This window comes from Aspergillus pseudonomiae, assembly GCF_009193645.1.
Source record: "Aspergillus pseudonomiae strain CBS 119388 unplaced genomic scaffold BDV37scaffold_195, whole genome shotgun sequence".
Taxonomy (NCBI): domain Eukaryota; kingdom Fungi; phylum Ascomycota; class Eurotiomycetes; order Eurotiales; family Aspergillaceae; genus Aspergillus; species Aspergillus pseudonomiae.
The window spans coordinates 1-22,920 of record NW_022476187.1 but is presented as its reverse complement, the minus strand read 5'-3'; the positions used below and the strand labels follow the sequence as shown (position 1 = coordinate 22,920).

At 50.1% G+C, this 22,920-nt stretch overlaps 9 protein-coding genes across 9 annotated transcripts; 5 read left to right on the top strand and 4 right to left on the bottom strand.

Annotated features, from left to right (window-relative positions):
* The first annotated feature begins 47 nt into the window (after positions 1–47).
* On the top strand, positions 48–978 carry BDV37DRAFT_266868 (uncharacterized protein). Its single transcript, XM_032083958.1, has 2 exons — positions 48–713; positions 764–978. Exon 1 carries the CDS (start codon positions 257–259, stop codon positions 587–589), a length of 333 nt encoding a protein of 110 aa, XP_031934344.1. The 5' UTR covers positions 48–256; the 3' UTR covers positions 590–713; positions 764–978.
* Positions 979–2,009: 1,031 nt separating this feature from the next.
* On the top strand, positions 2,010–4,792 carry BDV37DRAFT_75753 (F-box domain protein). The gene has a single exon (XM_032091176.1). The coding sequence runs from the start codon at positions 2,200–2,202 to the stop codon at positions 4,399–4,401; it is 2,202 nt and encodes a 733-aa protein (XP_031934343.1). The 5' UTR covers positions 2,010–2,199; the 3' UTR covers positions 4,402–4,792.
* Positions 4,793–5,183: 391 nt separating this feature from the next.
* Positions 5,184–6,215, bottom strand: BDV37DRAFT_277236 (Efg1 domain-containing protein; the record flags this gene model as incomplete). The annotated part of the gene is made up of 2 exons (XM_032085711.1): positions 5,184–5,791; positions 5,861–6,215. The coding sequence occupies 2 exons, from the start codon at positions 6,213–6,215 to the stop codon at positions 5,184–5,186; spliced, it is 963 nt and encodes a 320-aa protein (XP_031934342.1).
* A 454-nt stretch (positions 6,216–6,669) lies between these two features.
* Positions 6,670–12,128, top strand: BDV37DRAFT_277235 (uncharacterized protein; the record flags this gene model as incomplete). The annotated part of the gene is made up of 7 exons (XM_032085710.1): positions 6,670–7,216; positions 7,272–8,249; positions 8,300–8,392; positions 8,457–9,669; positions 10,237–10,381; positions 10,487–11,235; positions 11,828–12,128. The coding sequence occupies 7 exons, from the start codon at positions 6,670–6,672 to the stop codon at positions 12,126–12,128; spliced, it is 4,026 nt and encodes a 1,341-aa protein (XP_031934341.1).
* Positions 12,129–13,245: 1,117 nt separating this feature from the next.
* On the bottom strand, positions 13,246–14,120 carry BDV37DRAFT_289784 (alpha/beta fold hydrolase; the record flags this gene model as incomplete). The annotated part of the gene is made up of 2 exons (XM_032088548.1): positions 13,246–13,613; positions 13,691–14,120. 2 exons carry the CDS (start codon positions 14,118–14,120, stop codon positions 13,246–13,248), a joined length of 798 nt encoding a protein of 265 aa, XP_031934340.1.
* A 1,276-nt stretch (positions 14,121–15,396) lies between these two features.
* BDV37DRAFT_75743 (uncharacterized protein) lies at positions 15,397–16,325 on the bottom strand. The gene has a single exon (XM_032091175.1). The coding sequence runs from the start codon at positions 16,215–16,217 to the stop codon at positions 15,450–15,452; it is 768 nt and encodes a 255-aa protein (XP_031934339.1). The 5' UTR covers positions 16,218–16,325; the 3' UTR covers positions 15,397–15,449.
* Positions 16,326–16,469: 144 nt separating this feature from the next.
* Positions 16,470–17,847, bottom strand: BDV37DRAFT_266850 (aldo/keto reductase family protein). The gene is made up of 6 exons (XM_032083957.1): positions 17,706–17,847; positions 17,630–17,640; positions 17,503–17,560; positions 17,263–17,447; positions 16,841–17,210; positions 16,470–16,786 (listed from the first exon to the last, which is right to left on the bottom strand). Exons 1-6 carry the CDS (start codon positions 17,775–17,777, stop codon positions 16,631–16,633), a joined length of 852 nt encoding a protein of 283 aa, XP_031934338.1. The 5' UTR covers positions 17,778–17,847; the 3' UTR covers positions 16,470–16,630.
* A 511-nt stretch (positions 17,848–18,358) lies between these two features.
* On the top strand, positions 18,359–20,010 carry BDV37DRAFT_75721 (putative translation factor pelota). The gene is made up of 3 exons (XM_032091174.1): positions 18,359–18,669; positions 18,729–19,217; positions 19,280–20,010. The coding sequence occupies exons 1-3, from the start codon at positions 18,592–18,594 to the stop codon at positions 19,928–19,930; spliced, it is 1,218 nt and encodes a 405-aa protein (XP_031934337.1). The 5' UTR covers positions 18,359–18,591; the 3' UTR covers positions 19,931–20,010.
* A 2,459-nt stretch (positions 20,011–22,469) lies between these two features.
* Positions 22,470–22,871, top strand: BDV37DRAFT_266842 (uncharacterized protein; the record flags this gene model as incomplete). Its single annotated transcript, XM_032083956.1, has 1 exon — positions 22,470–22,871. Exon 1 carries the CDS (start codon positions 22,708–22,710, stop codon positions 22,867–22,869), a length of 162 nt encoding a protein of 53 aa, XP_031934336.1. The 5' UTR covers positions 22,470–22,707.
* Between the last annotated feature and the right edge of the window lie 49 nt (positions 22,872–22,920).

Sequence of the window (22,920 nt, the reverse complement as noted above, 5' to 3'; positions counted from 1 at the left end):
AAATACTGCTACTGTACGCAAATAGATAAGATCAAGTAAAGACAGAGAAAAAAAAAAGAAAGAAAACAGACCTACAGTAAATATCACAAACCGATTTAAACATAAACCTTGGCAGCCAATACATCCAACTATTGGATGATTTTATCTGGGGGTCTCAGCCACACGTACTCTGTACTCCGGAGTGGCATCCCAACAATGAGACAAACTTCACTGATACGTACTCTGATTTCGGAATAATCCGCATCGTTACGAGGACATGACTTGGTCGGAAAGCAGGGTTTCGCCGTTAGATTCCCCGCAGGGTGGCGTTGTCTTCGCCCATGTGGGAGGCAAACAAGAGATGGGCTTTCAATCCACTTCGGTCCAGGCACATACTTTTCTATACCGTACAGTACCTGAGTGGTTCCCCATGTCCACAGACTTTTTTTCTTTTCTCATTTCTCTGGTTTTTATTTTTCTCACCGGTGAAATTGTAGATGATGGGATGTATTCCTATCGAATTGATGTTGTGCTCCATGTATGTACATCCAGTACCATGGGCACGCATCCTGGTGGAGGGCCGGATAGTTTTCCCTCTTTCCTATCTTAGACTGAGAGATTTAAAGACACTCAAGTGTGTTGTTGGCTGCTCCACTGTGGTTGATGGTATACCGTGGCTGGTGTGCTGGGCTGCGGTCTTACTGAGGCGTTATTGGGTACGACAGTGATGGATGCTGGAGGCTGTTTTAGTAAAGAAGTGTGGTTGGGTGGGTACATCAATCACCTATTGGATCTTTGTACCTAGGAGGTGGCCTTCGAGAGTTTTACCTGGTACTCTTCCATACAACCCGATGTGTTCCTGGTACGGATGGGTTAACCGGCATTCAGGAATAGTGCCCGAGCGCTGTCAGTTTTTAGTACAAACTAGCAGGGTAGCCTGAACATGTTGGATTATAGGAGAGGTAGGGATTTTCTGGTCTGATGGGGTGCATGACTCCTTGCCTGGGTATGTAGGTTATTATCGTCGCCTTCCGGGAATGATTATTGTCTTATACAATTCATTTCAATTGTATCATGTCTCAAAACATTGCGACATCTTTTGCCTTCTTTTTACTGTGGAGGACTCACACCTAACTAATCGTGGAGGATTTCCTATCTTAAAATACAGGTTTGCCAATCCAGTACTGTATGTAAAAGCGCCCCCCACTTTGCATGGAATGGAGACGCCAAGTGGGGCAGGTCTCGGGTTATCGTTAATCGATAAGTGATCCGATAAGCCTCTGGAGGGGCCTTGTGGTGGCGGAGAGAAACATAACTGTACGGAGTGCTGTACAGTACTCTGTATTCATGCATACGCCTTGTCAGTCAGAATCCCAGAAAACGGTGGGTAATCTATAGGGGTTTTTGACAGGTCGGGTGTGAAACGGGCTTACCACCTACGTAGAAAACTAGCAGTGGGAAGTGTGGCTCAATCGTATGGTAAAAGAACTGCCAGTCAAGTCGGCTGACCGAAGTGACACACCGACCGTACAAGATCCTCGACTTAATTGTCCAACTGATCAGTTTCTCTCCCCCTTTTTGCTTCTCTTCACGCTTCTTGCATCACAGTGTCCGTTTTCGATAACGTTTCGCAGTTTATCAACTCTGTGGATGATGCCCAAGTGACGTGCCTATCCAGTCCCAGGATTTTCTGTCCCTTCAGTTCCGACGGCGACGTCCACCCATTGGGGTTTCCCGCACTGACCGAGCCCCCCCCCCGGGTTACGCGGTCCAGAGGTCCCATGGTACAACTCTTACAGATCTTAGCCGAGAAAAACCACAACGTTGTCGGTCCCTTCATTCTTCCTCTCTCTTGGTGACCCTCATCCTTTCTTATTTGTCTTTTCCTCTGTCCATCTCACCCTTTGCTTCACCCCCGCGGCCTTTATATCCGCTGGAACGGACTTTTTGGCGTTGGCATCGGGCTCGCGTGCTGCCATTGCACTCAAACAATATACTTCGGGAACCAGGCTTGAAACCGTCACTATGACCACGATCTAAAACCCAAATCACGAGTTGTCCTTGCGCGAGTTTGCGCCCATCAATAGAACCTCATTTTAGTTGACTGTTCACGTTTTACATTTTCGGAGGTATTTTTTGATAATTCGATAGTGTTCGGAAGGAATTCAGAATACCGGCTGGACTGAAGAGGCTCTGGTATTTTTATACACCAGCTACACCATGGCTGCTACATGTACCGACAGGATTACTCCTGTATCTGGAGTAGCCTCCCCGGTGAGTCCAGCCTCCTCAACAGGTCAGATACCCTTGGATCAACCTCCGAAACTTAAAGGGCGACATAAACTGTTACAAAGCCTCCAACGCATCTCATCGAGCCCCAGTCTGAAACGGGGCCGCGCCCATTCTACTGGCTATCGCCGAGATGGAAAAGCTTCATTGTCCTGTATCTCGCTGGGACATTCGGCATACACTCCTTGTCTCGGTAACGGAAGCTCGTCACAACTCTATGGTGGATTGAATGTGCGCCCAATGACTTCTGGCCAGGCTGGCCCAGCAGAAGAACATGAGGGGAATGTTCGAATACGCCTTGTTGGGACCGACTCACCAAATGCCGCTCAATCAATATCAGTCCCCCTGCCAACTGAGCTGAGACCAGGGTCCCTTGGGTCGCCGCTAGGAAGTACCGATGTGATCCAGGAAACCGCTGTCATTCAGCCCGCACCGAAACCCAAGAAGGCCTTTGACTTCTGGGGAAGCATGCCCGGAGAGCTCAGAATGCTAATTTTTAGCTATCTGACTCCCAGGGAAATTGTCCGCTGCTCTGTCGTCTCCAAAGCCTGGAACAAGATGTGCTTTGATGGGCAGTTGTGGTCTGCAATTGACACAACAGATTACTATCGCGATATTCCTAGTGATGGTCTCGTGAAGATCATCGCATCCGGCGGTCCATTCGTCCGGGATCTTAACCTCCGTGGTTGCGTTCAGTTACGAGACAAATGGAAGTCCGAAGGCAAGCGCATCACCGACCTGTGCCGGAACGTTGTTAATTTCTCCCTGGAGGGATGCCGCATTGATAAGACGTCCATGCACTACTTCCTTCTACGAAATCCTCGTTTGGAGTACATCAATGTCTCGGGGTTGAGCAGTGTAACGAATTCGGCCATGAAAATCATCGCTCAGTCATGTCCACAGCTTGAAATTCTGAATGTATCATGGTGCTCGGGCGTGAATACAAATGGGTTGAAGAGAATCATCAAGGAATGCCCGAAGTTGAAAGACCTTGGGGCCAGCGAAATTCGCGGTTTTGACGATGAGGAGTTTGCGCTGGAATTATTCAAACGAAATACCTTGGAGCGTCTGATTATCAGTCGCACTGATATTACTGATGAGTGTTTAAAGATTCTCGTGCATGGTGTTGATCCGGAAATGGATGTGCTTCTCGACCGACCCATTGTACCTCCTCGGCGATTGAAACACCTGGACCTGCACCAATGTATTGAGCTGACGGATAATGGAGTGAAGAGTCTCGCCTACAATGTTCCCTACCTCGAGGGCCTGCAGCTTTCCCAGTGCCCCGAGCTTAGTGACGACTCTGTTATCGCTGTTATCCGTACCACGCCTCGCATAACCCATCTCGAGATTGAGGACATAGAAAGGCTCACCAACAGCACCCTCCTAGAAATTGCAAAGGCGCCATGCGCCGAACACCTCGAACACCTCAATATTAGTTACTGTGAAGCCCTCGGCGACCCTGGTATGCTTCAAGTTATGAAGAACTGCCACTCTCTCCGCTCTGTTGAGATGGATAACACTCGAGTTTCCGACCTTACTTTGATGGAAGCCAGCTACCGTGTCCGCAGGAGAGGTTACAGTGAAGACCTACCTAGTGTTGGCTTGCGCTTGGTTGTCTTCGACTGCGCCAACGTTACTTGGGCTGGTGTAAAAGAGGTTCTTTCAAGCAATGCCTATGTCCCACGTTCTCGCAAGTCGCTACAAGCTACATCAGCTATATCGGTTGTAGCGCAGACCGTCATACCGAACGAATCAACAGATACGAAGACAATGATTACATCCTCTATCACGCCCCCACCACAGCCTTCGGTATACCCCAACGAGATCATTCAGCTCAAGTGTTTCTATGGCTGGCAGATGACCGTGAACGAGCATAACAAGCGAGTCTTGAGAGGAGATCTTGCTGCCGCAAACCGTTTAGATCGGAAATGGGCTGATTACATGATGGCCACAGAAGAAGCAGGCGCAGCAGGTGCAGGTGCTAGAAGAAGACGTCGTCGGGCCCGTGAAGCCGAGAGAATCTACAATGCAGACGACGAAGGTGATGACACCTATGGTGTCGGGGGCATCTCCGCCCTTGGGGGAAGACGCAGGAGAGCACACAGTGGTAGTTCCTGTCTTGTCATGTGAGAAAGTCATTCTTTACTTTTCTTCTTTTCCTTAGTTCACTTTGAACACAAAGGATCCACAGACATGCCTGTGAAGATGTTTCTGTGTGTGAAAACCTACTCCTTCCAGTTACGGGGTTCTGGAAACCTTGTTGAATGTGTCTACCATCGTGCTTTTCAACTAAAAATTGGCAGCCGAGCAATGCTGGCCATGTGGTGAACTGAATTGCATATCTCCGGCACAGAGTATGCCCTGAGACATGAATTGATGAATCTGTGTGAGCAGTTGGATAAGTATGCTTATCTACGCTGAAAGTTTAGTCCATAGCGAACTTGTTTCGTACTGGCTTTCTCTCTCCCGCACCGGCCCTATGGCATCCACACAACCATACTTTTTGACTGGCTTGGTGTACGATTGAAGTCCGGACATATTTGACGTCCTGATAGCAATCACCTCAGTCCTTTGGAATATCTATTTCTTGGTCTATTCATTAGAAAGGGACGGAGAGATCTGGAGTCTGTTGTTTAGGTTAGGGTTGATTTTAGCGGTCACTTAGATTCGAAACTTTTCTTATGAAGATCTTACTTTTATAATCATGTCCTCAATTGTGATAGCGTAACTGCACTAGGTACATACAATGGACTGAGCAGGTCAGAGGCCCAGTCTTGATGTTGGGTATCGCATACGACGTAGAAAAGATGCTTTTTGAAAGACAGCTTGAAGGATGTTAAAGACGAATAACCGACATGGACCAACTCCTGAAAATGCACAATACTTGATACACCGTTTACTCTCCATGGCGATTACATCTCAAAGAAACCCCCATCGCTCTCATCGCCATTATCATCAGGTGAGGCCTGGCGTGCCCGGAAATGGCGACTATCGTTCTTAGAAGAAGATCCTCTCGAGTCCTTCCCTTTCTTGTCCTCTCTTCTTTGCGGCTTGACGCTAGTCTTTGTGGTGTCCTTGTGCTGCGCAGAATCACGAGCACTGGCCTTCTTATTTTCCAAGTTGGCCTTTTTCGTTGCTTCAGCACCGAGTTCTCCGTTCTTCAACTTTCCGTCGCGCAGAAGTTCGAGGGTTCCGTCCTTCATACACTTCTCCACGGTGTGCCACATAGCCGGCTTATCAGCAGCATTCGCATGAACAAGCATGTATTTTGCATCGCCGTCTTCATCATCATCTCCATCCTTCGCCTGATCCTTCTTCTTCTTCGCATCAGCGTACAGGGCGACGTATCTCTCCGCTAGAGGGTAGTAGATGGTGTAGTTCAAATTGACACGAGCGACTTGGAGCTTTTGCGCAAGAGCGGCGAGTTTCTCTTCTTTGGTTGCGGAGTCTAGATCAGAGCCTGTGACCTCCTTTTCGCGACGTTCGAGGCGCTTGACGTCTTTTGAGGCGGTTTTGCGATCTGTCATTTGGTGGAAAGATTAGTTATAACTACGAAATGCGCAGCATCGTGACCCTAGGCGCAACATACCCAAGAACCGAACAAAGTGGTATTTCTTAATCATCTTCGACCGCTCCCGTCTGTTCTCTTCCTCCTCCAGATCATTCTCATATCCCGCGAGGGCACGCTCCTGCACAATGCGCGCATCTGCTGGGAGATCCACCCGGTTCAACAGACGTTTGACATCGCGAATGCGCTTCTTCAATTCGTTAACGGAAGGGTACTGGTGTTCCTTCTTGGGCAGCTGAACTTTCTTCCTAGAGTACTGGTGCGATGCCTCGTCGGAATTGTGCTTGCGTTTAGGAGGATCACTACGGTCCCGGTAATGCCTGTCGCTGGAGGGTCGGGAGACGGGCGACTGTGATCTGGAGTACTCTCGGGGCATTATGGGCGGTTGAGAGTGAACTTTGTTTCTGTTCTTGGGACTCTGGAGAGAAAATGATGAAACTACAGAAAAATACCGGCGGATCATCCGTCGGCCCGAGTAATCTTTCAGATTCCGACAGTAGCCAATCAGGGCTGGGCTGTGTTTAATGACGCGCCTAGCTTGTACCGTACGCATTTAACCCAGGGACTGCGGATCGAATTGAAGGTTTCATACTCGTCAGAGGCTGTGCGCCGGAACTCGAATCCACTTTGCCCGTTGACATTGCATTTCGCAATTGTCGCTATGCAGCCCGGTGCTTGACTTACCAGTTGCACAAGCTGGTAAGAGCATGGGTCACTGCTGGGCGCTGCAGATAGGTACTTCCCGCTTAGATTAGGTAGGCGACCAAGTCGGCTGGTCGTGTCGAACACAAAAGACGAACCAAACCACAAAACAAGAAATAGGAAAAGAGATGGAGACCGCCATTCGCTGGTCGCCATCGTCGACCACGGCGGAACAGCGCTTTCTCTCGGTGGATGTGGTAGGAAAGGCATTCCGCCTGTGCAAGGTGACGTCCTTCGACGGCCAGAACCTAGACCATGAGGTGCTTGCTGCTCACACCAAGGTTCCGGCATTCCGGGCCTTCGACTGGTCGCCCGCTGATGAATCGCTCGTCGCTGTCGGCCAGTCGTCCGGAGACGCCACTATTCTGCGCTTGAGCAGCGAGTCCCAGGAGTCGTTCTCGTTTCCAATTCGTCACCAGCGGTATTGTAACGCTGTCGCATTCAGCACGCATGGATTACTGGCTGCTGGCCTGGATCGCGTGCGGAATGACTTTTGCCTCAATGTCTGGGATGTCAATCAGCGGCTCGCTATGAGAGGGGGGAAGGGGGTTGTGGAGCCACTGAGGAAGCTGGCGAGTTCGGAACCGATCACCAGTGTGAAGTTCTTCAGGGATCAACCTGACACATTAGTGGCGGGTGTGAAGGGGCAGTATGTCAGAATTTATGATCTTCGAGGTGGGTTTGTTGTTTCCTACTCTTCGTGCCGCTGTTGTCTAATTGGTTTGCACAGAGGGCCCTGGCAATCCGTCGCTACAGTTTCCGACTCGGTGTGTCCATGCTCTAGCGATTGACTGGCTGGATGAGAACTATATTGCATCGTGTCTTACCTCTAATGATCCTACTATCAGTATCTGGGATCGACGTGTAGGGTCTCGATATACAACCCCTGGCGTAGGTCCAGCAAATACTCTTGAGACCGGACAGCCGGGACCTGCGCTTGAGTTCAAGAATGTTGTCGCTCCGAAGTCAACCATCTGGAGTCTGCGATTCTCGAGGACGAAGAGGGGGTGTCTAGGAGTTCTTGCGAATACCGGCCACTTCAAAACTTACGATGTTGTCAAAGAATACTTATCCGAGGAGTATCGCTCGTCAGTGGATGAGACCTTGGGTCAAGGATCTTCGAAGAACTATCCAGAGCAGATATACACCAAGTATGTGCGGGATGTTTCCAGTCCATTCAATCATCCATCACGGGGCTATCCGGAATCGGAAAGGATCGTATCTTTCGATTTCCTTAATATGAGTCCTTCCAATGAACCTACTGCCTTGACGCTATCGGCCAATGGCCAGGTCAACATCATTACAACAAAACCACCGTCACCTCCTGTGCGACTCTCCTCCCAAGGCTTGTTGATACGCGGGACATCTGGCGATGATGCAGATTTCCGAACGATAGGCCCTATGCCTAGTCAAGGGCTGTGCGTCTCTGAGGTGGTTGAAGACCTCCGTGGACGTATTCTACCAAGCCATGATGTTCCAGAAGTATCGCGTGAAAGTCATCCCCCAAAGCCATTATCTAGCCGTGAGGCTCGGGAACGTGCTCTATCTCTAGGAACGTCGGGCCATCCGATTACAGCCGAGGAGGCTTTGACCCTATTGACCATCAACAGACTTCGTTGTAAAGAAGGATATCTATTTGATGCAGCCCAAAACCGGAAGATACTAGCCGATGATCCTCGCCTACAAGGCTTCTGGGGTTGGATCCAACGTGAGTTGAATATTGAATACTATGACACACATATACTAATATTCTAAAAGGCGCGCGCAATGACTCGTCTAATGACTCAATGGTTGCAAACGGCCTGGATCTGAATTTTGTGGGAGTGTATGACATTTGGAACAATGATCTAGGTGTGTATTACATCTGCCCAGGATGTGGGTTGTTTCCCCACAGTACATAACTGACGTGCTGCAGGCGAAACCTTGGACACTCGGCACCTCGAACCCGATGCCAGACCTGATATCAGTAAGGTCATCGTCAATCTGGTTCGAGAACAACTGAATCTCCCGGAGACCAGGGGCTGTGAGACAGATTATCCAGAGCATCGCAGGCTTTGTCTCCGACTCTGCGGCGCAGCTCAGACTCACCGTGAATTGGAAGAACTCGTCAAGACATTGTCAGCCGACAGTCAGCATACTAAAGCAGCAGCTCTAGCTGTCTTCCAGGATGAGGCTAAATTGGCCTACTTAGCGTTACGAAGCCACCAGCCCACTCAAGCACATAAGCTGCTTGCCATGGCCATTGCCGGTGCGGCAAAAGGTGACACTGACCCGGATTGGGAGGACACCTGCGCGGAGATTGCCAAGGAGCTCACAGATCCATATGCACGAGCGATCTTGGCACTTGTGAGCAAAGGGGACTGGAACTCTGTCATCCAGGAAACCACGCTTCCATTGAAGTATCGAATTGAGGTTGCTGTGCGTTGGCTGCCCGACGACGAGCTGACCGAGTATTTAAACGAAATGACTGCCGAGGCCATCCTTCAGGGAGATATTGAAGGCATCGTGCTAACAGGGCTGGGGCCGTCCGCTATGGACCTTTTTCAATCATACATCAGGAAATTCAACGATGTGCAAACACCGGTCCTTGCCATGAGCCACGCCGTCCCGCGATTCATTAATAACAACCCGAATAGGGCACGCTTTGAAGCATGGCGCGAAACGTACCGTTGGCAGATTAATTCCTGGAAGCTACAGCTGGAACGGGCACGGTTCGATGTCGGCTCTCGAAAATTCGCCGTCACCTGGGACGGGAGAAAATTGATTGAGCCACCGCGACAACAAGTCAGTCTGACTTGCAATTACTGTACGCGGCCACTTACCCAACACGATGCCTCTTCTCAGCTTTCACCCTCTACCACGGGCGAGGTCGTCCACCCCACGACTGGGAATCCCCTGGGCACGTCGGCAATGTCTGGAATGGTTTGTCCACGCTGCGGTCGGCACATGCCCCGATGTGGCGTCTGTACCTTTTGGCTGGGATCCCCAGACCCGATGTCGAAAGCGTGCCTCGCCGCTGACGCTGGACAACAGGCCGGAAAGCCTACCCAAGCGGAGATGATGCGACGATTCATCGTATTCTGTATCAACTGTAACCATGGATTCCATGCGCACCATGCCCAAGAGTGGTTCATGAAGCATAGGGTCTGCCCGGTTGCGGAATGCAATTGTATCTGTGATCGGTGAAGTGCTGATCTTACCTCTCAATTTTCCATTATTTTTAACTCTGGGGCATGGGCTACGGTGGAGGAAGGCTTGGACGTTGTTTCTGATTATACCCATTATGTAGAGAATTGATGTTGATCATTTTATAACCATAGTGAGCAATAGGTTCTACTGCTAAATCTAGAATAATAACCTAATTTAAGATGAAATGTATAGATTGGGAATTCTGCCTGGATGCCCCACTCCTAAGGTTGATCGCCCGCAGATGATGTCAGAAAGAAAAATAGGAAACACGGAATTTCTTCTAGAACGACTCACACTGCATATTGTACATGACTCACAAAGACTCATTCGCAACGATTGAGTAAATACAATCCCTGTGAGTCATGTATCCAATCATTACCCCTCAAATACGTTTCCAATAAGACTAACCCTCCGCACCCTAGAAACTAGCGTGCAGAATAAAATAAACAGCAGCCCACAATTAAACCCCTCCGACACCATCTCCAACGTCTACCTGCCTGGCCAAGGATCATGGGCCAACAACGCAGAGGCAAGCCCCACGGGGGCCGCGACGTAACTGTCTCCAAAGCCCTAAGTCTGCTGCTCCGACACGCCGCCGAAAAAGAAGGCCTGAAGCTGGACGCGCAAGGCTACGCGAACGTCGCAGACGTGGTATGTCACGCCCTCACGTTCTCCCAACCCACCCCCCCCACTAATTCACTACACCAGAAACAACAGATCTACATTCCTGGATCTTAAATCTAACACTGGCTACAGCTCGCCTGGCGCAAACTCAAATCCCTCAAAGTTACCTTCCCCGAAATCGTGGCCGCCGTCGCAACCTCGGACAAAAAGCGCTTCGCCCTTCTACATGTCCCCTCCGCTGAGGCCCAGGCCCAGCAGTCGACCTCCACGGAAGCCGCTACAGAAGATGGCATCCCGACGACAAGCGCGGGGCAGGATTCCGCGACGGAGACGGCCCTCGCGGTGTCCGAGTCGGACCCCGACCCGGCGCATTTCTTGATCCGTGCGACGCAGGGACACAGTATTAAGAGTGTGGATGCGGCTTCGTTTTTGGAGAAGCTGTCGCTGGATGATGAGGCCAAGTTACCTGATACCGTTGTGCATGGGACGTTCCATGCTGCTTGGCCGGCGATTCTGGCCTCGGGCGGGTTGAGGAGCATGGGGCGGAATCAGGTGCATTTTGCTACGGGGCCGTCCGTGCAGTCTGCGCTTGAACAGGGGGCGCAGCGGACAAAGGAAGTTACAGGGGATCACGGGGAGAAGGTCATCTCGGGAATGCGTCGGGATGCGCAGTTGCTTATCTACATTGATTTGCGGAAGGCGCTGGCAGCTGGGTGTCCGTTTTGGAGGAGTGAGAACGGGGTTATTTTGAGTGAAGGAATGGCGGTGGAGGGTGGTAAGGGTGTTGTTCCGGTGGAGTTCTTTGATGTGGTGGTTGAGAGGAAGCATGGGCTGGGGAAGATCTGGGAGGGTGGGAAGGAGGTCCAGGCGTTGCCGGAGGAGTTGGTGAAGCAGGGAAATCCTAAGGGGAGACGGAATGCGAATCAGAAGAAGGAAGCTACTACTACGCAGCCATGAATATACTGCATCAACGGCTTTGCATATACTATACTAAGATTCCACGCGGACATTATCGGTGTTGTTGCTTGTCCCGATACGTCGCATAAGGTCCTGCGGGGAAGCCCAACCCCGGACCAATCACCGCGCATCCCTATCCGACATCCGATCGAGTTGCGGGGGATCGGATGCGCCTTGTGCGCTTTCCGACGGGCGATCATACGGTCCATTGGGCCATTCCGATGCCAGTATCCGCTGGAGTTCTCATGCAACTCGACCTTCGTCCATTAGTTCCGCCGGATCGATTTGCGGGGTCTCGCCAGCAAAGGCCGTCCGGAAGGCTAGCATTTCAAATCATGGCGGTGAATAGACTCTGATATAAAAGACTGTTTGTGCTCTTTGGAAACTTATCCTGTTTTATAGTTCCTTGTTTTGTATCTACCCCTCCTACCCCTCATCCTGAAGTATACCTCGATTTATCTCAACCAGACATATACAAAACTCTAGCATCTCGGAAATAACATCCACACGAACAAGGGAAAATATAGAGACAGAAAAAAAAAAAAAAGCCAACATGGCCACCCACCGATTCGACCCCAATTTCACCGACAATGTTGTCAACGCCATGGGCCCCAAGACCGAGCCCCGGTTCCGCCAGTTGATGACCAGTCTGATCCGCCATGTCCATGACTTTGCGCGCGAGAACGAGGTCACTGTCGACGAATGGATGGCCGGTGTCCAGTTGATGAACTGGGCCGGTCAAATGAGCAACGACAAGCGGAACGAGGGACAGCTAGTCTGCGACGTGATTGGGTTAGAATCGTACGTTTCCCTGTGACTATACACATGCAATATCTTTATCGATCACGACTACCTCTTTGACACCACAAATAAATATATTTATATATATACTGACTATGAAATTCAAGCCTCGTCGACGAAATCACCTTCAAACTCGCCGAAGAGGCCGAAGACGCTCCCACCGCAACTGCCATCCTGGGTCCATTCTTCCGCGCCGACACTCCCTACCGCAAGAACGGCGCGAACATCGTCAAGGGGGTCCCAGATGGCGAGATGGCTTTCATGCATGGCCGCGTGATCGATTTCACCACCAAGAAGCCGCTGGTGGGCGCCACCGTGGAGGTGTGGCAGGCGGCGACGAATGGGTTGTACGAGCAGCAGGACCCGAACCAGGAGGAGTTCAACCTCCGCGGAAAGTTCAAGACGGACGAGGAGGGCCGGTATTACTTCTACTGCTTGCGACCCACGCCGTATCCTGTTCCCGATGATGGTACGTTTCACTTTTGTCCCGGGTGGTTTGGGAGGGAGTGTTTGAATGCTGATCTGTGTTGAATGTAGGACCGGCAGGGAAGCTGCTCAAGCTGATGGACAGACATCCGTTCAGACCTGCTCATATCCACATCATTGTGAGTCTATATTTGCTATTCGCTTTTTGCTCGTATCAAGGACCAAGCTAACAAGTGTACAGGCTACTCACGACGGCTACAAGCCCCTCACCACGCAGATCTTCGACCGCAAAGACCAATACCTAACCAATGACTCTGTCTTCGCCGTCAAGGACTCGCTGATCGTGGACTTTGTTCCCCGCGAGGGCGACTCTCAAGCTGGTCTTGAGCTGAATTATGATGTGAAATTGGTGCCGGCTCAGCCGAGCAGCACCAATGGTGTATGAACATTATTGTCTCTTGATTAATGAATTTTGTATATACCTTTTTCCTTCAATTTTAGCATTCTGGAAGCTTGTTTTAGTCAAATTATGATGAGAGATTTGTGATCTTAATTGGCTTTCTTCAGTATGATTTGGTATGGTCCTGTTTATACATTGTATGCACATCAACCACACACATATGTATATAAACATATACATCCATTAAGAAGCAAGAAATGTCTAATATCCGCCCCAACAACTGAATTAATTAAAATCCTCTAAATCCCTACAAGCCAACCCCCCCAACAAACCGCGCAATCAAACCCCCCACAGCCTCCGGCGCCTCAACACAATGCCAATGACCCACCTTCTGCAGCACCTCCAAGCTCTTCTTCTCACTGGCCACGCCGTCAAAAATAACCCGACAGCCCTCCAACGGCGCAGACTTATCCTCCTCGCCGGCAATAAGCAAGAACGGCGCCCGGACAGCCGAATAATCGATCACGGGCGCTGCAGCAATGGCCCGACAAAGCGCGGCGTAGCCCTCGGGGTTCTGCCCGAGGATCAGTTCCCGGACGAACGACTTCGTGAGCGCTGAGGTCCCGGATCCGGTTGCTTGGTATGGGATGGTGTTGGCCATTGGTTCCATGCCGGCTTTTGGGGGTGTGTTAGTGATATTGCAGAGAATGTGTTGGTGGGATGGGTTGGGAGAGTAGTGGAGTGTAGGGTACCTTCGGAAACAGTCTCGCTCCTCTTGTTCATCACCGTCGTGAGCGTCGAGGAAGGATGTGTCGGGCCAATAGCTACCACTGCCTTTATGCGGTCTGCATACTGGGCGCCAAGCAGGGTGACGACGAGGCCGCCCATTGAGTGGCCGACGGCCACGGCTTTGGGGATGCTGAGTGCGTCTAGGACGCCGATTACATCTGCGGCGATGGAGGCGATGGAGATCGGTTGTCCCATGTAGGTTGAGCGGGCGGAGCCATATGTGTCGATTGTTATGCAGCGGTGGTTGGTTAGATGCGGGAGGATGGGGAAGTAGTAGTTTTGGGAGGAGCCCAGGCCGTGGATGAAGACGATGGTGTGGCCTTGTTCTGGGGCGCCGTTGGGGTGTGAGTCGGCGTAGTGGAGGTGGTGGTTGTTTATGATGAGGGAGGGCATGGTTGCTGTGTGTGGGGGGTGAGGGATGGGATTGTAGTATTGAAATTAGGAGGTGAAGATATCAATCGGATTTTACTTAATTAGATAGTAGACGACTACTAGTTCGGGCAGTAGGGCTGCTATATGACGATGTTAATTGCATCTGATTCCCAGTATATCCGTCGGGATGGCAGCGGAGTAAATCCGTGCTTCGTTGCTAAATGGCCTAGCCGACGCGGGGCGCTCGGATAGCGCTGCGGATCGTCGCCCGTCGGGTCGGATAGTGTTGGTTTTCTACTAACTATAGACGCCAGCATTAGCTAACACTACATATCCCTGTCATCTCGCAGGTTAGCTAATATCAGCGAATATAGAAGCACATTCAATACCTAAAGTTTTCGATGTTATAATACAGTTCCTAGCGAGATATTCGCAGACCCAGTACCCTGGCATGGGGCTCCATTTGTGCTCATCGGAAGTCCTCGTGTCAAATAATATATCCTGGAAACCAAAAAGGACTTGACCACGCCTTTGTGGTTCAGTTTCGGCTCAAGTCTCTTAAGTTGAATATAGAGCTTATAACATGCGTGACTTGGTTGGGTTATAGATCAACAGCGACAAAGTTCACATAATCGATCGAATCGGAGGTCTCCCAGCATTTATGACGCTATAACGACGTGGAAAAGTTGCATCACAGACGTGTAGCGAACCTTGGCATGAGCCTCCGCCCCGTGCAGGTGTCCAAAGATAATATCCAATATTTTAGTATTGCTGAATTAGCTTTCAGGTGGCACAATGAAAGTGATATGTAGACAGGTAATTGTCATTGGGTCTCTATAGCGCATCAAGAGGCACAGGTTCTCCAATATCTCTGCGAAGCTAGTCAAATAGATTGGCTAACCTTCAACCTCGTCGGGATTTGCGATATCTATATTCTTGCTACCAAAATTCCAAGACCTTGGGACACAAGAATCGATGGTCTAGATAGCGTAGAACGGTTGTACGGAGGTGCTTGACGGTGGCAATATTGAAAAGTACCGCAGAAGCAGGGTTAGCCAAGTAGGATAGCGTAGATGGAACCCATTGCGCATGAGGTGGATGGCAATCACAGGGGCCAGGTGTTCAGGGCATCGCCCTGAATCGCTCTTGCACTGCTCCGGGTTGCCCCACGATTGTTCAGCGCACGTATGTCGATGCTGTTCATTTCATGCGTCTAGTTACTCATGGAGCAACAAGCGGCGCTAAGCGGGCCCGAGATCAGAAAAGGAAGCCAGACGCTTCCGCAGGGAAGATTGCCGTGCTAAAGAATACAATACTCCTTGTACTCACAGCACTAAGTGAGTCTCTATGTCATCCTGCATCGAGCCGGAGCAATTCCTGTTCGAATTCCTCGTCGGTATCGAGTTCATCAGCAAATTCTTCCAACAAAATAGCTGTATCATCTCGGAAGGATTCCCCTGCTGGTAAACTGATCGGGGCTGGCGGAGCTACTTGATCTTTGTGCTCCTTTTTCTCCGGCTCTGCATGAGCAGTACCCTGCGAGACCGCGACAATTTCAGCTTCCTTGATAATGTCTTCATCGTCGAAGATAGAGCAGTCGGAAAATTCGTCGTCATCTCTCTGTCCGCAATTGACCTCGTGAGGTTCTGTAGCTCCACCAACACTGTCGATGCTAACTTCTAGACTGACAGCTTCCGCGTCGTCTGATTCATCCTCCTCCGAGTTCAAGCCCTCGCTAGTATCCACTTCCGTGCTTACAGTATCAGGCTCCGTATCTTCACATGTCGTCTCTTGCTCCGCAGGGACTTGAGGGCCCTTCTTAAGAAAATTGAATAGCGACGGTTGGCTCGACGGAACGGTGGGTGCATCGGGATCGGGTATACCAAGTCGTCGTCGTTCTTCGCGAGCCTTCAATTCTTTCTCGGCCTTCTTTTTCTTGTTGGCTATGCGCTTCTTCTCCCTCTCCCGAAGCTTCTGCGCTTTGCGCTCGCGTTCTTCATCCCGTTCTATTCGCGCGATCTGAGATGCTGTGAACTTGAGACGTTTGTTGCTGCGTTGATATCGACGACGGACAGTTCGCGATTTCTCTAGGACGATACGTTTCGGCGATGCAGGCATCTTGACCTAGGGCGGAAATAGAGGTATATACTAGGCGTTACGTCCCTTGAGACTGGTGAAATATAGGCAGACATTGGAGATGCTCATGGAGTATTTTGGCTGAGAAAGTAACAAAAGCCTTTTGTTGATCACCATGTTGTTAAGGTCCGTAAACGGAAGCTGTAGGCGTCTTGCGGACGGCATTAAGTTGTGCCGAAACGGCGGTTTATCTGTGACCGAATTCACGGGAGCTTGTTATCTTCCTGCGCTCTTGGCTATCCGAGCTCTGATCCTCTCCAACGTACAGAAATGAAGTTTCATAATATAAATAATTTCTAGTTCATTTATCATTGATTTGGCTTAGTTCCAACTTAAGGTTTTAGACTTTTGGAAGAACCTATGCTCATCCCAATCTCCGCATATTAGCCTGGATATCAAAGGCGGGAGTCCCTGGCGGGATCCCAGCAAACAGGTGCATCCACCCCTGTCTTCAAGCTCTCCATGTCCTCTTCCGATAGCTCAAAGTCGAATACCTGCGTGTTCTCGATGATACGCGACTCGGTCACGGACTTGGGGAGAGGGACATAGCCCTGGAACCGGGTCAATACATCGCATAGAAACTCTGACAATAAAGGAAAACATACCTTCTGCAAGCTCCACCGGATCAAGACCTGAGCAGGAGTCTTGTTGTGCTTCTTGACTAGACTCTGCAAAACGGGCTCGTTCATACGAGTGGCCTGCACTAAAGGCGAATACGCTTCAACAACAATGTTGCGCTTCTTCAGCCAATCGACAATGTCTTCTCTCGGGCACCAGGGGTGGATTTCGTATTGGCCAACTGAGATCTGACCACCCACTCCGCTGTTGATGTATTCCTCCAATTCGTTGAGGTGGTGGATACCGTAGTTGGAAACTCCGATGGAACGGACCTTGCCGGTCTTCTGAGCTTCTACCAGAGCGCGCCAGGCGCCAAGGCGACCCTCTTTACCTCCAAAGGGAGCGTGGAGTAGCACCCTTGTCGGTGTTAGTTGTCTGGCTTTCATATGGGACTAGGGATAGTGATTACAGGTCGATATAGCCGATTCCAGCTGCATCCGCAAGACTAGCTTCGATAGCCTCTTTAGCCTTTTCGTAGGACATGTGGCTGACGGGGACCTTGGTTGTGTAGAAGATCTTGGAACGGTCGATACCCGACTTGCGGATAGCCTCGGCACATTCAGCTTCGTTCGCATAGTACTTGGCGCTGTCGACCTGTGGTGTCCAGTTAATTCCATTGTTCAATCAATGCTGAACAAAAACACCTTACATGGCGATAGCCAGTTTCCAAGGCCTTCAGGGTCACCTTCTCTGTGATATCAGGCGGACTACGCCGACATGTCAGTATCGATGCCATTTACTCTGTTTAGATCGAAATGTAGCCTTAAGACACTTACGTTTGGTAAACCTAAAATCGAATTATAGTTGTCAGAATCATCCTCTTCAGTCAAGGTCCATCTGGCTGCGACTTACACCGAAACCAACGACAGGGATCTCATATCCCGAGACCAACTTATGGGTCGACTGAAGCGATAGCGGAGCCATAATGTTGGTGTGGCCGTGATATTTTCTGTTTTTCTGTCTTGTATGAATGCTAACAAGTCACCTTTGCCCAGCAGACAGTTTGGAGGGGTAGATGTAACAGGGCAGACAACGGAACAGCAGACGTTCACCGGGTCCCTCGCTCCGTTATTTATTCCACAGTCTTCCACTTCCGGCTGGATCAGCGGCCCTGACGAGTAAATTAGCTCTCATGGCGTCGTGTGGATAACATCAACGTGGGGCTGCTCTAAAACGGAAGACCGAATTCGGCTGTTAGGCCTTTTAGGGATGTGCACGGAAAATGATACCACGCCAGGGGGTGTTTTTCAGGCACCCGCGGAAAATAAATCCTTGGCTTATGGCTACTACCTAAAGGGAGACTATCGACTTAGTCTTCTAGAAGCTACTTGGAGACTTGGAGTATGCATGTAGCCTTGTCTAGATTAGGGCTTATGTATGGTTTGGGCATATCAATCTTATCGATAACGCTAGATCAACGCTAGACCGCTCTAGGGCGTGTCCCGCACCTTGGACGCCGATGATGCAAAACGCCGTCTTTCTATCTTTCTCTCCGCCAACACTCGCGGGGAGCCAGGCTAAACAACGAACCTCTACATAATTCCTGCGCTCAGATTGCCATCATTATCCATTACGTCTATGCTCACCTGAATAGAAGTCTATCAAGCCGAAGGAAGAACAGTCGCTCGCCATCGCGAAAGAAATTCACTCATTCGAAGACCAACCCACTTAAGTTCCGATATAACATCTAACCTCCCCAGCCGACTCCTACCCTCTCCTGCAGCTCCCCACGCGCAAAATGCGCTTGATCAAGAACAAGGTCGAGCTGAACGGCTCGGGCACAGTCACTCTGTGCCCTGAAGAGCCCGAAGACATGGTAATCATTTGGACCTTTAAGCGATCGCATCGACCCTATTGCTGAGCAAATTCCTTCAGTGGCATGCATACAACCTAATTCGACCTGGCGACCTTCTTCGCGCCAGTGCCATTCGCCGTGTTACCACGACCCAAGAGACCGGGTCTACGACGTCCGCTCGCGTCCACCTGACGCTCGAGATCCGGGTCAAATCTCTAGATTTCGATCCCCAGCTTTCCCAGCTGCATGTGAGTGGACAGATTGTGAACGAGACGCAGCACACCAAGGTTGGCCAGCACCATACGCTAGATCTGGAGTTGAATCGCAACTTTACGCTTGAAAAGGAAATCGGCTCCGACGGCGAGGGGGTGGGATGGGATAGTATCGCCATCCAGATGCTTAAAGATGCGGTTGATGAGGGCGGGAAACGGAGGGCGGAGGCTGTGGCCGTTGTTATGCAGGAGGGTCTGGCTCATATATGCTTTATTGGGCAGTTTCAGACGATTCTGAAGCAGAAGGTTGAAATGTCAGTTCCGCGGAAACGACAAGGGGGCAGCGATCATGACAAGGTGCGCTCGATATTCTCTTTCTTTTTATCACCCTACGCCGACGGCCCTGCTAACTTAGTCAGGGATTGACGAAATTCTACCAAGTCACGCTAGACACCCTTCTTCGCCAGATAGAATTCAACACCAGCTCTACGTCTCTCACCAGCAACGAGTCCGTCCGGCCCGTCCTCCTTGCATCGCCTGGTTTCGTTGCCGCCGGGTTCCAAAAGCACATCCAATCCGTCGCAGCGACCACCACACCCGCTCTGAAGCGTCTACTCCCGAGCATTGTGGTCGTTCACTCCGCCTCCGGGTACCTACATTCCCTGGCGGAAGTTCTACAGTCACCCTCCGTCAAAACGATCCTCGCCGACACCAAGTATGCCCGTGAAACTAAGCTCATGGACGACTTCCAGGAGCAACTTCGGAAAGAGACCAACAAGGCGACGTACGGTCCGCGCGAGGTCGAATCGGCAGTTGACCAGGGCGCCGTGGGCCGTGGTGGTGGCGTGCTCATTATCTCCAATCGCCTGTTCCGGTCCCAGGACGTGGCCGAGCGTAAACGGTGGGTATCACTGGTTGACCGCGTGCGGGACGTGGAAGGTGGAGAGGTTCGCGTGCTCAGCTCAGACCATGAGAGTGGCAGGAGACTGGATGGCCTGGGAGGCATTGCCGCTCTGTTGACGTTCCCCATTGTCGAGGATGATTACGACTCCGACGAGGAGCAAAGTTGAACATAATAGTAGACATCCATTATAGCATAGACAAGGCTCATCTACTGGTGACCTTACATTCGACTTTCCCAACATAACTTGTGTAAACATTGACACGTTCAAACCCCCCGCCATTATTCAAGTGACCTCTCCTTGTCATTCCCAAGACCGTCTAGGAACGAGAGACAAACCCAATTACACCGCATATACAATCGCCTCTGTCCCTCACCCGAAACACTCATATTACACAGCCAGTTGAGCGAGGCTGACAATCGCACTCTCCTTCACACTGTCTCGCCTTTATTCCAAATACCCTGCGATGCACAGTCCGACTCAGAGCCACCTGATCAGTTATCAGATGCGGAACGAATAGGCGGTCGTTCATGCCCGACGCTCCCACAAGAAGGCCCTGACCGCTCAAGCAATTCGCCTGCGATGATTACACAATGGCTTGCATTTGTGCACGTCCACGCAAGAAGACGAAAACCAGACATGCTGGTTGGATCTCAGTACGAGACACAAGACACTCCCAAGCAGCCTCGGCAGTCAAAGATTGATAATAATATCCACACATTCCGGACACTCCGTCACCTCCACGAGTGTCATGTAGTCATTGTTGGGTAATGTCTCTTCGCCATTGCCACACTGATGCTCAACCTGTGGTTACTGCACCCGGTCTGGACTTCCGAGCGACTATATGAGCGAGAAAGGGAAAAGCACTAGCAAATCATGACTCCATCCTGAACATCGTTAGCGATTGCGGCGTAACATGGTCACCAAAGGGGTGGATGGAAGATGTTGAGAAGTTGTACTATACCTGTGAGTGGTCAGAGACGCGAGAAGACACGGCAGTCCAGTCATTCTTTCACCTTGGGTGCTATTTCCATCCTTGGGTTACTGGATGTTTGAGCTAGATCGGATTGAGGCTGTTCCGAGGGCTCACTCGGAGTCACCGTCTCCAGTAAAGAACATGACATCAAATGGCGATACTCGCCGCATTGATTTCGTCAATAGGCTAATAATAACTCCAGCGTTGACCGCTTTTCTCTGCATGTCTGGTGTCCGACCAATGCGGCCGCATGAAGCCCCAACGGCCTGCATACTAGAGGCGGACTATAGACCCGTAAAAGCAGCAATCGCCGCAAGCCTCGTCATTGGTGTGGAAAAGCTTGTTAGCATACCGCCAAAAAGTTCCAGGACAATTCCAAACCTGCCAAGCAGCAAGCCCTAACTTCGCTCCTCCAACCTTCCGAGGAAATAGCCCAGAGTGTACTATCTCTATCAGCCTTGACAGCCTCGTCTCCCTGCAAACCCCGACAAAGAACCATGTCTCACTCAACGTGGCGGCCTTAATTCCAGCCTCCAGATCTCAGGCAACACCTTCAACGCGCCCAGACCAATCGGGACGTCGCCAGTGCCCCAAACTCCGGGAATCTTAAATTTACGCTCAAGCGTTTAGGCAAACATTTGGCCTGCAAGAGGAATACTAACCTTTTTTTTACCTCCGCGGCAATGTCGGCATTTAGTTTAGCACAGCTGTCAAGTTAAGTTAATGGTTAGGTTCCCCCTTCTTTTATTTTTTTTTTCTCTTAAGTTTCTTTTGCGTCCCAAGAAAGTCTGTTAAATTAAGGCGTTATCGATGTATAATGAATTGGTGTTGCCTGTTATTTTTTTTTTTTTATATTTTCTCTTTATACCTTGTTCTTTTGGGTTTTGCTTTAATTTGCCAGATCGTGTACCAATATGCAGGATGAAGATCACTCTAAGCCGTTCTCGTCGATAGTATAAGAGCGTGGCTTGCATGAAATCCGGAGTCGAACAGTATATGTACCGGTCTTTTTTCGTTTTCTTTTTGTCTGTCGAGATGGATTTCAGTTTTGAGATGAGACATGCATTACATATACGAAAATATACTTGTAGTTATACTGGTAGTTATAGTAGATATAGTAAGTATAGTAGTAGACAGGGTCCCAGGGGGAAGAAAACCAAGTACAACGACAGGTTTCTTCTCCATCTGACAAAGAAAATCACCAGGGTCAATGAACTATACTGACCGAGACTATACATGAAACCGAGCAAGACATTCCACGAGACTGATAAACATGTCCAATTGCGGCCAGAGGGCGGCTTCCTTCTTTTTTTTTTTTCTTTTGGAGCTTCATATATACAGTACTACTAACCGATTGGTATACACTGCACCCTCGATATGATCTGTTTTGGGAAGGAGTCAGTATAACCCCATTAGGATGCACATCCTGACATATATGATGACCCTGTTCGTTAATTAAAGGATCGGAGGCTAGTGTCGTTCAACGCTCGATCTCGGTCCCGCGGGTGAGACATCCAAGATGTGTGTGTGTGTGTGTGTGTGTGTGTGTGTGTGTGTATGTGTACAAGGGAAGATAAAGGTAAAATCTGGGAATTGGTCATTCGAACTTAGGACCACCACCACCACCACATCCCAGTCGATAGTCAGGCTGCAAGGCACGAGTCAGGTCTGAGACATACATACGCGCACACACACACACCAAGTTCAGCCGCAGCGCAGTCATGCTACCCCGGTACTTCTACAAATATAGATTTCGTTTCCAGCGAATAGCTTCACCACGCAACATACATGCAAATCCCTTCCCTTACCCCCCCACCACCCCCACGTCACACCAACTGGACGATCCCGGATTCATACCTCATTTAAACATCCCCGAATCTATCTATCCGCCTAGTCCAATGCAGAGGATCCTCGTCCGGCGGCTCTCGACTGGCATCCATTAAGCCTCTTTGTCTTGGAACGGCAGCTAATGTTGGCGCAGGGAAGGTGTTCAAAGAATAAGGAAAAAAGAGGTCTTGGAAGGACTGAAGATTCGGTCGAAGCGAGGGACCGGGGTACGGTTTTAATTTCGTGGATCTTGCCCTTCTTTTTTGTTTCTTTGCTTTTTCTGGTCTTAAACTTTAACGGTTGAACTGTTGAACCGGATGGTGGGTCTTGTTTTTTTTTTTTTTTTTTTTTTTTT

Bases quoted from the DNA above. Each gene is read 5' to 3' on its own strand.
- BDV37DRAFT_75753 (XM_032091176.1), top strand. From the start codon at position 2,200: ATGGCTGCTACATGTACCGACAGGATTACTCCTGTATCTGGAGTAGCC.
- BDV37DRAFT_266850 (XM_032083957.1), bottom strand. From the start codon at position 17,777: ATGGCTCCGCTATCGCTTCAGTCGACCCATAAGTTGGTCTCGGGATAT. The intron at 17,448-17,502 runs GTAAGGTGTTTT...TGGACACCACAG, and splicing joins TGGAAACTGGCTATCGCCAT to GTCGACAGCGCCAAGTACTA. The intron at 17,211-17,262 runs GTAATCACTATC...AACACCGACAAG, and splicing joins GGAATCGGCTATATCGACCT to GGTGCTACTCCACGCTCCCT.
- BDV37DRAFT_75721 (XM_032091174.1), top strand. From the start codon at position 18,592: ATGCGCTTGATCAAGAACAAGGTCGAGCTGAACGGCTCGGGCACAGTC. The intron at 18,670-18,728 runs GTAATCATTTGG...AAATTCCTTCAG, and splicing joins CTGAAGAGCCCGAAGACATG to TGGCATGCATACAACCTAAT. The intron at 19,218-19,279 runs GTGCGCTCGATA...TAACTTAGTCAG, and splicing joins GGGGCAGCGATCATGACAAG to GGATTGACGAAATTCTACCA.
- BDV37DRAFT_266868 (XM_032083958.1), top strand. From the start codon at position 257: ATGACTTGGTCGGAAAGCAGGGTTTCGCCGTTAGATTCCCCGCAGGGT.
- BDV37DRAFT_75743 (XM_032091175.1), bottom strand. From the start codon at position 16,217: ATGCCTGCATCGCCGAAACGTATCGTCCTAGAGAAATCGCGAACTGTC.